At 46.4% G+C, this 11,580-nt stretch overlaps 2 protein-coding genes across 2 annotated transcripts; both read left to right on the top strand.

Annotated features, from left to right (window-relative positions):
- Positions 1 to 5,461: 5,461 nt before the first annotated feature.
- On the top strand, positions 5,462 to 8,541 carry steA (sexual development transcription factor SteA; the record flags this gene model as incomplete). The annotated part of the gene is made up of 7 exons (XM_015556793.1): positions 5,462 to 5,546; positions 5,681 to 5,820; positions 5,921 to 6,020; positions 6,085 to 6,984; positions 7,071 to 7,622; positions 7,720 to 7,803; positions 7,858 to 8,541. Coding segments are annotated over 7 exons (2,064 nt in total), but the record flags the coding sequence as incomplete, so codon positions are not given.
- An 861-nt stretch (positions 8,542 to 9,402) lies between these two features.
- ANOM_011536 (putative sucrose transporter) lies at positions 9,403 to 11,504 on the top strand (the record flags this gene model as incomplete). The annotated part of the gene is made up of 4 exons (XM_015556792.1): positions 9,403 to 9,621; positions 9,701 to 9,740; positions 9,813 to 10,134; positions 10,186 to 11,504. Coding segments are annotated over 4 exons (1,884 nt in total), but the record flags the coding sequence as incomplete, so codon positions are not given.
- Positions 11,505 to 11,580: the final 76 nt, after the last annotated feature.

The raw sequence follows: 11,580 nt of genomic DNA, 5'->3' as shown, positions 1-11,580 counted from the left end.
TACCATGCACTAGTTGTTTCAGATTTCTGCACGCAGCCCTTCCAAGCAAAGCAAAGAACCCAGCCAGGCATATGACACACTCATCACGAGTCACGGTCTGTTGACCAAAACTCTTTATCTGCACCCACAAGGTTGACTAGCACGCAGTTGCACGCCGTGCTCTCGTATCACGTTCGTATCATGGATACGGGTCATGGACTTGAAACTGTGGTCATGGTACTACTGGCAACACTAAAGCCGATAGTATCTGAAAGTGCCATCTAGAGTACACATAGAAAAACAAAGAATGCGTAATCACTGCGTCTAGTGCCTAACCAGCCTCTTGGCAACCTCTCTCATGTGCCAATGCTACTCTGTCCTGGTTAGTCCACATCTGTACTTTGTTCTCCTAGACTCGACACGAAGAAGCTAGGACCGATTTATCTGGTGTTACCAGGGGAGAACTTCGGAAAATGTCTTTGGTCGCCCGCAGTCTAGTAGCGCCAAGATGTGCTAAGTCTACCGGAGACCAAATGCTCCAATCGTTCAGTTGGACAGTTCCCTGTTTGTGAGTTACTCCATATGGGATAGGTTGAAATCCAGGAGCCTCGAATTTTGGTTCAAACTGTGGGGAGGGGGACACAGGAAGTAGAAAGGATAGAAAGCATGGGAAAAAAAAGCAAAAGGAAAAAAAGGCCCCAAGCTAGTATACAACAACACCGACTAATCTCTTGTTGCACTAAATCTGACCAAGGTAGTATTCATGTTTTCTCAGACTATGTTTTGGCAAAGTATATGTTAAGTAGGGTGCAACCATTGAGACGGTGGCTTCATGATATCAAAAATTCGAACTTGTGATATTAATAGTACCCAAGACTTACACAATGACCTCGTAAACATGAACAGTTGAATATTCAGAGAAAATTTTCTAGATCGTTTCACCATGGCCGATCAAGCAACAGCTCGTCGTACCGAGCGGGCCAAAGACCAGGTTCCACCTTTTCTCAATGATCATCGCATCTACTACTCCCTAGTGGGAAATAAGAAAGAAAAGAATTTTCCTTAGACAAAAAGAAAAGGAAAACAGAGAAAATTTCTTCTCACTTTTCTTGAACTAGTGACTTTGGGGGATGAGACAACCGTAATCCTTTCCGCGCATTGCAGTATGTCCGTCGTGCAAAGAAACCCTAAGCTGTTTGTAGTCTAGCCCAGGCACAATTACCTCTTTCAGTTGCCAAAGTGGGGGAATCCGAAAGGAGTTAAGGTACTATTGATTGCTTCCGTAGCCACAGTTAAGTCCACTTGTGGATGGGGAAAGGCCCAAACGAAGCTGTTCTAGTCTTCTTAATACCTGGGTCCTGTGCCTGCCTAGCTTCCAGGAGTATTCTTTAGCAATTAATGATATCATCAGATCTGCCTTGTTGATAACTCCGTCGGAAACTCGGATATCTTGCTAAACAACCAGCCTCCGGCATTTAGGTAATCGGATGGTTGCAAGGAAGTAGGTTCCCGCACCTTCGGTTGAAAATCACTTCGGGTATTTATTCATGGCTGGTTTGTTGATTCTAAGCAGTAGTCTTTGTCCCTTCCCTTATATGGTTACGCATGCATGGGCAGGTCTATGCACATACTTCGTACGCCAAGTCACTCTGTGTGAACATACACATCCATACAGGATAGGCTGGGGTGCATTCGGCCGAAATAGTGGAGTATCTACTCGTACCTAGATTGACTGGGATACAACAATCGGGCCAATTACTTTTGACTATTTTCGCGTGGTTTATAAGCAACAATATTTAACAATGTACAGAGGATAAGACCACCAGCGGGCCCAAGCTACCCGCTTAGAGACCATCCTGACATTATCAATACTATAGGAGAAACGCATTTATGGAACACTGTAAAGTGGAAAACTATGATCCTCGCAGGGCTTGTCGATGAGTGATCGTCGCTGGAAGCTTGCTATCTTCTCCCAAGAATTGGGTCGTGCAGATCACCTCTGGTGTCTAGACTCTAACGTGGTTGACCGTTTTGAATGAATATGGACGAACATGTACTAAAGCCTTATAGTTCGCAAAATGCATGGGTCACTTAATATAACGCATTGTACGGCGTGTCAGATTCTCCATTTTAATATAAAAATTCTCCTAGCGTACCTGTCCACATCTTTATATCCCGTAGACCTATACCCTATACTAGACAGGGTAACTGACAGCCAAGACTCTACTTTACATGAAGATGACACAGTCGGCGTTGGAATGTGATCAATACTGATAATGTTACGTGGCATGCCAATAAAAAGTCACCCGACAAGACCTTTTATAGATGAACACTATAAAGCAAACGACAGCGAGTAAGTATGCCGTATAGTAGTAAAGCACATGTCCAAGACCCTGGAGTCCGAACCTAGTTTAGCTTTGGATTTTATCAGTTGCGCTAGGATTTTAAGGTCAACGGCAAGATAGGAGAATTAATCTATGTATATTAGAAGGATTCAATAGAAGATAGTATGGAGTATAACTAGAAAAGGTATCTGAGTTGCAGTCTCGACTTCTCTGCCAATTAGGTTCCTTCATATTGACATGGCCTGATGGCAAAGGTGACAGTATTCGTCACTATATGAAAGTGACCGGTCAAAATGGCTAATCAGACTTATCACAAGTTACCTAAAACCCGAGTAAAGCTAATGAGGCTGTATAGGGCCGAAATTTAGCTTGATGTCCATTGTTCAGTATTGTCTGTATGTAGTAAGCGGCTGGTAGAAACTGAGTCAAAATCAGGGGACTGAAACCATCAGTAGATCGTGGCAGGTTAACTCTACCCTGATTATTATTAACAAGAAAGGCATTGCTGCTAGTCGCCAACCTATGGTCTATGCAGAATCGAAGGGAGAAGGGGGTAATGAAAACCTAAATAATAATCAAATAATCAAATAATCAAAAATAATAAAAATAAACATAAATATGAAAAAAAATAAAAAATAAAAAATAATGAAAAAGGGAAAGAGAAGCTTCGACGCCCTAACATGTTTTGATCATATAACGTCTATTTTTGGCACCCATTGAACCAGATGAGTCGGGGATGCTCTTCTACCTGTTCCCACAAAAATATCCCAGCATTACCTTGAGGATTCCCCTGTTCAATCCCCATACAATATATCATGCCTATTAGAAAAGCCGCTTCACTTCGGCTGTGAGATCATCTTGGGAGCGCTAACCATCCGGTCAGCGAGACAAGTAATATCAATCCTAGTCGGGCTGAGAAGGAATTGCCGGTTTCTTCACGGAAAACCTTTGCCTGTAAATTAATACCTACTCTTGGAAAGCGCATACATTGTGGACGCATCCAACATACACCGCACCGGGAAGTGGGCTACAGCCATAGGAGCCACTGGAGGGGGTGAGCCTCGAGATTACTGGACCCCATTGGCTCGCCGTAAGCGCTCACATGGAATCCGAAACAAGGGGTAGATGCTTCACATTTCCCTCCCGCGCCAGTTTTATCTATTTGTGCAGGCTTGGCATTGTTTTGGGGTTCCACTAACAGTGGCATCCATGGTTGGAGTCTTATCGCTTCCACTGCGTGACAAAACTCCTTTCGGCTGTTTAGCTTAAGGAATTTTAGATGGTTGGGAATAGTACCTCCTAATAGGAGGAGAAGCTCACTATACATCTTGTACAACTAACATGACTTGTCCATTTTAAGCGCTGTGATGATCATCTCTTTGAGGTGCAGGATTCGGGATAATATTTAGATACAAGGAACGAAAAAATAAGCCAATAAGGTCTCAAAAGTGAGTACTCTTGGATAATACATGGTAGATACAAAAATTCTCTATAGAGGTTGAACGCTACCTCTTTTGGATGCTAATTACTAACTCATAAATATACTTTCTTTTGACTGGTGGAAAGGGCAAAATGAGTTATTCTTTTCCCTTCCTCTGCCTTTTTTTTTGGTATTGTTTTTTCACGGTTTATTTTATTTTATTCATTATTGCTCCCAATCGGGCGCCTAAACTGATCGTATTTACGATGTACTACGTAGCGCACGCTTTACTTACTCTTTTCAACCATGGATGGGAATCATGAGGTCTGAGGAATATCGGAACTACCGGCCAGGTACCCTCCCGATATCATTGTCTTCTTAGTCCCACTCCGGGCAGCTGTGTCGATTTTGTCATTCTAGCCACATGTTCGGCATACGTATGTACAAAGGGGCGGCTGTCCTAGAAGAGGACTAATACAATCTGGCTACGGAACCCTTCCCTCTCCTTTGTACATAAGTACGTATGTGCATACATTAAGCATCGAGATTAATAGATGACGACTATACTGCAGAGGGGGTGATGGCCAAGGCGTCTACAATAGTGGTATAGTTACTCGAATATTCCATTGTTAATAGACTTGACCCAGCGCAGAACACAAACTCCCCTTCCTAACCTTTGAGAGGAAGAGGGACGGATCCGGCAAGAAAAAAACGGGTTGATGACCCAGTTGGGTGGCCCCTCCCCAGGGCAGGGCGACAGGAATTGGAATCTTTGGAACTCGACGGAAGCCCCACTCGTCGTACACAGCCAGATACCGTGGTGGTACGGGACGGTTTAGATACTTTGATATTTTACCTTGCCTTCCGTCATTGTTTGTCAGCCGCCCTATTGCACTTCATTTGGATTGGCTCAACGAACGGTGGGTACGGTAACTAACGTGTATCGTATCATGTATGGGTAGCGCTCAGCCTTTACCCTAGGGGACGGTCCCTGGCGCCAGTCTCCGCTTCGCCAACAGAAGCCCTACTTTTTCGTCGTGCGTCCTTCCCGCAGCCCAACCACAGGCCAAAGGCTAGAGAAGAAAGAGACTCGGTTTAGCCGTCGTACTAAGTACCTTAATTAAGTTGAAGTAGTGAGAGGAGAACGACGGAGCCAGAAAAAGGGCCCTCCTCCAACTGGGAAACCTCATCCGGTCTCGGTCGGCGCTCCCTGAATTCCTCTTCCAAGTTCTTAACCCCTCGACACTAGTTGATTTTTTACTATTATTATTTTGATTGATTGACATAGTTACCTACCTTTACTATTTTATTACCCTAGTGTTATTATTACCATCTAACCGCTGTAAAAGAGCAACACCTCCGGCAGTCATCCTCCGCCTTCTCTTATTCTTCCCCCCTCCCCTTCTCATCGCGACTGACCTCTTTCTTTATTTTTTTTCTTCCCTTTCTCTTCATCACCCTTCGTTTCGTTCCACTTTCGCCGTGCGAGTTATTCAAAGAGACTTGGATCCGGGCTGGCCCACTTCAACTCTCTGTTGCCCTCTTTTCCGCCTTCTCTCTTCATTGAGTTGACAAGCCTTGCAACGTCAGCGCCCACCCACCTTTTCGAAGAGGCCGGTTCCTCTTGTGTTTGGATAGCTTCAGTGTTTCCATGATCGGTCGTTGATTCCATATCCTAAACTTATTGCCTTTTCTTTTTTGTTTCTGGGTTTCTTCAATTTTTATCACTTTCTTTCCCCAAGACCATATCGCTCTTTAGTTTAGAGCTTGTGGTTTTGCCACTTTCCGAGACAGTCGTGCCTGTGCGTAGGTTTCCGTCCCATTTCCGATTGCTGCTTCAAAGCCTAGCCACAGAGTTGTTGTTTCATCCAACTTGTCAATGCCGCTTATCTTTGATTCAGATATTCTTCTAGTACCTGATTAATAAGATATACAGGCATTCTCTGAGCAAGATGTATCCGCAACATGGTGCTCCCATGGCACCCCCTCAGAAACCGGAAACATTTATGCTTTCAAACGAGGCACAGCAAAGCCTTCCTCACGACGCGCAAGTCGCGCTACAGCAAGTTGACAATTGTAAGTCGGATATCCCTCAACGGAGGCGGCCGCCTCGAACAGCCTCGTCATTTAGCGTCAATCAATATCATTTCCTAGGTTAATATGATTTTTGATATAGTGAAGTACTTCCTCCTTTCTGCGCCAGTGGACTGGCAACCAGATCAACTCATTAGACGGTTCCTACTCCCTACTGGCGACTACATATCTTGTGTTCTATGGTCCGTTTGATCACATTTTACCTCTGGCTTAAGAGGAAGGACACTCGGGCTGATTTGGTGATAGGAACAATCTTTTCCACATCTCGGGTACCGATATAGTTCGGTGTCTCGCCTTCAGATTTCAAGCTTTCGGGCGCCCCGTCAAGAATTCGAAGAAGTTCGAAGAGGGTATCTTTTCCGATCTGCGTAATCTCAAGGCTGGAACAGATGCGACACTAGAAGAACCGAAAAGTCCATTCCTTGATTTTCTCTATAAGAACAATTGCATTCGAACACAGAAAAAGCAAAAAGTTTTTTACTGGTATAGCGTTCCGCATGATCGGCTGTTCCTCGATGCTTTGGAACGTGATTTGAAGCGGGAGAAAATGGGACAAGAGGCGACTACCGTCGCGGTCAGCGAGCCTGCTTTGTCCTTCGAGTTTGATTCATCTCAATCGTTGTATGAACAGCTCACAAAGGCACAACAAGCAAACTCATCATCGTTTACTGCACACGCAAGTACGACATATGGCCAATCCGCTTCCCCAGTGGTTCGGACCGTTGACGCTATGCCTCCTCCCCAGATGGCTCCCCAGATGGCCCCCCCGACGATATCACTCCTCCCGGACGAATCTGGCAGTCCAGCGATTTACAACCCGATCCCCATGCCCAATACCCTGGCGCAGAACGTTGTTAAGCGCGAGTTAGATTATGGGACAATCCAGTATGATCGCAATGGAATGCCCATTGCTCGTGTGCATCAGCGCCATGCCTCCATGCCAACTTTCGTCGAGTATTCGCCGGCACCATCGTTCGTTTCGTCCCAATACGAAGATTACAGCAACCGGGGATTGTCCTTTGAACCTGTTACGCCTCCACAGCACAGTGTTCCGCTTGGCACTGAACCAGCATATATTGCTAATGAAGATACCGGCCTCTATACCGCTATCCCTGAGATCTCTTCTGCTGCTGCATTCAACCCAATGTTGCAGCTTCCGCCATCAAATCTCGCAAGCGCTCATTTCCCCACGCCTGCAAGGACATTTCATTCAAATGTGTACTCTGTTCTAGAGGGCTCTCCAACATACAAGCAACGGCGGCGTCGATCCTCGATACCACCGGGCGTAATAACCCGATCGCTACTCCCACTCATGCTCAAGCGCCGGGACCCTCTCAACCAATTGCGTACGCTGCTCATAGGCCAAGTGATCTACGGCGCTCCGTTTCCAGCTCGGTGGCCCCCCTCGCTGAGGTGGAAGAGCCACGTCATGACTCGTCCCGCCGTATCATGAACGGTTATCCGACGGGCGCCCTTCCGCAGAAGAATTTGCTACACGAGATGTCTCGCAATGGGACGCCACTTTCAAGCCTCGAGGAAAATCCTGAGCAGAGCGCCATGCCACTTGCGAATCCTGATGAGTTGACAGCACTTCCTAATGGCGATGTTCTGGAGACAGGCGCGCAGCACAGTGTGATGAACAAAGCGGAGCGGTTTGTTCCCGGCCCTGTTCGCCGCGCTCGAAGCGCTACAATGATGGAGCTTGGCCCTTATCCCCAGAAATCACATTCATGCCCTATCCCATCATGTGGGCGACTCTTCAAGAGATTAGAACACCTGAAGCGGTAAGTTACAACTATCTAATAACTTGACTGACTTCGCCTATCTATTTGGCGGCGTTGTGACTGTATTTGTAAGCACTCGCTGACAATTGTCACATAGGCATGTGAGAACCCACACTCAGGAAAGACCCTACCCTTGTCCTTACTGTAACAAAGCCTTTTCGCGCTCTGACAATCTTGCACAGTGAGTTGACTAACAATGCATTGTACCTAAAGCATACACTGACCATCCGCGTAGACACCGTCGAATCCATGAGGCTCAACAGGATGGCCAACAACCACTCCATGCGCAAGACGAGGACCTGGATAATGAGGACAACGAACTCGGTTCGCAGGATGAGGGATCGTCCCCTTCGGAGTCCATTCCAAGTACCGTGGTGAATGTCTCCACTGTCACGTCAATGCCTTCTACCATGACCCTGCCTTCTGCCATGTCTACCATGATGGCACCTCACATGGTTGCTCCGCAACTTCTACAGCAGCAGATGTAGAAGGCGTGAGGGAAAGTATGACTCCAGTGGTACTTTCCCCAATCTCGCGAAATTAATAATGACTCCGATTTTGCCGACCGTAATCCCTACGGTGGATTTTGATAGTCCGGGGTCGGATATTTTACATGCTTTAGAATATTTGTTTATACCATTTGTTGAATCATTTAATCCAGCCATTAGATTCTCCAATTGTGACTTGGCTGCTGGACTACTACATCACGCTATTGAGACATGTTGAGAGGGTGTTCTAATCTCTGCTCTCCAACCTACCGCCAGGGTCTGAGAATTTCAGTGCAGGTTTGCCGATTTTCTAGTCTACTGTCCGGAATGCGTTGGATTTTGGTGTGTGTACATGTGTTACTGGTCGTCATCTACGCTACGGTTCTACCATAATTAGTTCTGAGTTTTTTTTCTGGTTGTTTTCATTTGTTTCTCACGCGCTATGTTGATATTGGATGGACTTTCTGTATCATTTTTCTTTCCTCTATATGGGAATTCTGGATGGCAGGAATCACGAGGGAAAGCACGATGCGGGATGGAATAAAAGCGGCGTATAGCTTTTGAGGAGCAAATATATTGCGGAATATTATGGGATTCTCATTATGCCCCTGCTTAGGATGAATATTGAAGCTTCAGAAGTTCTAGAAGACCACTCCAGATCATAAATGACTCTCCACAAACTACGGTAAATTAAATACAATGTCCTTCTGACATGCGCCATAACCCATGGTTCGTCATTTGGATCTCGATTCCAGGCGTTCCATCCATGATGTGTTGTGCCACGTCATGTGACGGCCCTGCTGACGTCGATTGATCCAGCTTCTCCAAGAAGATAGGTATCCTGCATTAACATCGTCTTGGAAGCTTGTTTCCATCGGGGTTGTGTATCCGTTCTTCTCCTTTTCTTTGCTTTCTTTCCTCGAAGCTAGTCCCAGCCAGCCCCTATCAAGTAGTCTACTTTCTCTATCTGCAAATGATCGTCCTTGATGATACCTTCTGTATCCATTTCTATTGATTGGTCCACATAAGAGTCCGGGGTACCTCGACTCCAGCTATTCACTAGGGTCTAGACACACCAAACGCTTCTTTAGCTACGCGTCGACCTGCATATATTCTTCTCATAGCGACGTTGGAAGTACGAAGAAAAAGAAGACCAAGCTATTTGCTCCACCCACCGGTACCTTCTATTATCTATTTAATCTCTACATTCATTCTCATACATCACATCCTCTCCGCTCCGGGCTAGAAAATTGCAGGTTACACGTTCCCCGTGGAAGCCGAGGTTGACTTCTAAACCAGAAAGAGTTTCTGGTCTTATTCGCCCCGATGACGGATACAGATGAACGAGTAGCGGATGAGATGTCCCCCTTAGTGGGACCAGACAACGATAACGACGTCGACTTAATAACAGCGCAGGAAATGCAGGCTGGCATTGGAGCCGAGGCTCCTGAACATTTATCAGAAACAAAGAGTAGCTGGTATCTCTTCTTATTAACGTTGAGTATTGGTGGGTAAGTCATCTGTCCTACTTATGACACAATGAAACCACAGGTTTCTCTAGACGGCAAAACTGACCAAGGGAAAACATAGACTCCAAATTGTCTGGTCAGTTGAACTATCGAATGGGTCGGTAAGCAAATCTAACCCGACACCCATGTGGGAATACGCGTTAACCTTGTTTTTGATGTACGTGTCTATGTAGCCTTTCCTTTTGTCTCTGGGAATGAGCAAAGCCCTGCTCGCTTTCGTCTGGATTGCTGGCCCCCTGACAGGAACGCTTGTGCAACCATATATTGGTATCTGCAGCGACAACTGTCGCTCGTCATGGGGCAAACGGAAGCCCTTCATGGTAGTTGGCGGCTTGGCCACTGTTGTGGCTCTGCTTGCTCTTGCGTGGGTGAGAGAACTAGTAGGAGGTTTCCTCGGTATATTTGGCGTCGACCAGGCGTCTACAGGAACTAGGACGGCGATCATAGCCTTTGCAACTATCTTGATGTACTGTCTAGATTTCGCTATAAACACTGGTAAGGCTGATTATCTCGTCCCTTTGGCTCAGCCATACTAAACGGGCACAGTTCAAGCAGGCATTCGGTGTTTTATCGTTGATAACGCGCCGGCGCACCAACAGGAATCAGCGAACGCATGGGCTAGCCGGCTCACTGGCGTGGGCAGCATTCTAGGATACATTTTTGGATATATTGATTTGCCCCGCTATCTCCCAATATTGGGAAACACGCAGTTCAAAGTGTTGTGTGCAATAGCATCGCTATCGCTTATTATCACGCTATTGATCAGCTGTCTATATATCCAGGAACGAGATCCGCGGCTTGAATCCTCAGTTTCTATCGGAAATCCTGGTGTTGTGACCTTCTTCAGACAGGTCTTCAAGTCGATTCAGTACCTACCACCCCAGATTGCCAAAGTTTGTGAAGTCCAACTGGCTGCATGGGTTGGGTGGTTTCCTTTCCTCTTCTACGCTACGACGTACATCGGGCAGCTTTATGTCAACCCAATCTTCGATGAGCACCCGAACCTTCCTGACAATGAAATAGACGAGGCCTGGGAGAAAGCTACTAGGATCGGAACGTTTGCCCTTCTTGTATATGCAATCATTTCGTTTGTTGCTAACATAACATTGCCTATTTTCGTTGTCCCTACTTACAGATCTGTTGTTTCATCCGAGGATATCAACACGCCTTCAGATGAGAGAAGGCCATTTCTAGGAACAAGAAGAATGTCATGCTCAAGCCTACCAGTCGGTACTGCGTCGGAGCCGCCCCCGACTCTTCCGGATAAGCAAAATGTCGAAGCCACAGACGGATCAACGTGGCTGTCAAAACTGCAGATCCCAGGATTTACGCTCCGCCGAGCTTGGCTCTTGTCTCATGTACTCTTTGCGCTCTGCATGTTTAGCACCTTTTTTATCTATAGTCATCAAGCGGCGACAGTGGTGATTGGAATAGTCGGTATCTCCTGGGCTTTGACGCTCTGGGCACCTTTTGCGCTCATATCCGCAGAGGTCGCACGGATTGATACCGAACGTCGGGTTCGGCAACATCGGTCAGAGATGGCGGCACAGCATTCCGCTAACAACTCTACTCAGCCAAATTTTGCCACAGGCGTTGGCGATCTAGAGGATGGGCCCAGGAAGCCAACGGACGAGGAAGAAAATCTTGCCCAGGCGGGAATCATTCTCGGGCTTCATAATGTGGCGGTCTCCTCGCCGCAGATCCTGTCCAGCTTGATATGCAGTGCTATTTTTAAGATGTTTCAGAAACCTAGAGGTGAGCCTTGGGATGATAGTGTTGGGTGGGTGTTGAGGTTCGGAGGTTGCGCTGCAGTGCTTGCAGCATGGCTGACTAGCAGGCTTGCCGAAGGATATCGGTCGAAGTGAAAGATCTGTGTAGTTCGAGTCGAAATGGTGGTGATAGTTTGAAGATAAGTCAGAAGTAGTAATTTTTCCCTCAAAG

The sequence above is a fragment of the Aspergillus nomiae genome, assembly GCF_001204775.2.
Source record: "Aspergillus nomiae NRRL 13137 chromosome Unknown contig00640, whole genome shotgun sequence".
Lineage (NCBI taxonomy): Eukaryota > Fungi > Ascomycota > Eurotiomycetes > Eurotiales > Aspergillaceae > Aspergillus > Aspergillus nomiae.
This window is presented reverse-complemented; position numbering and strand designations above follow the sequence as displayed.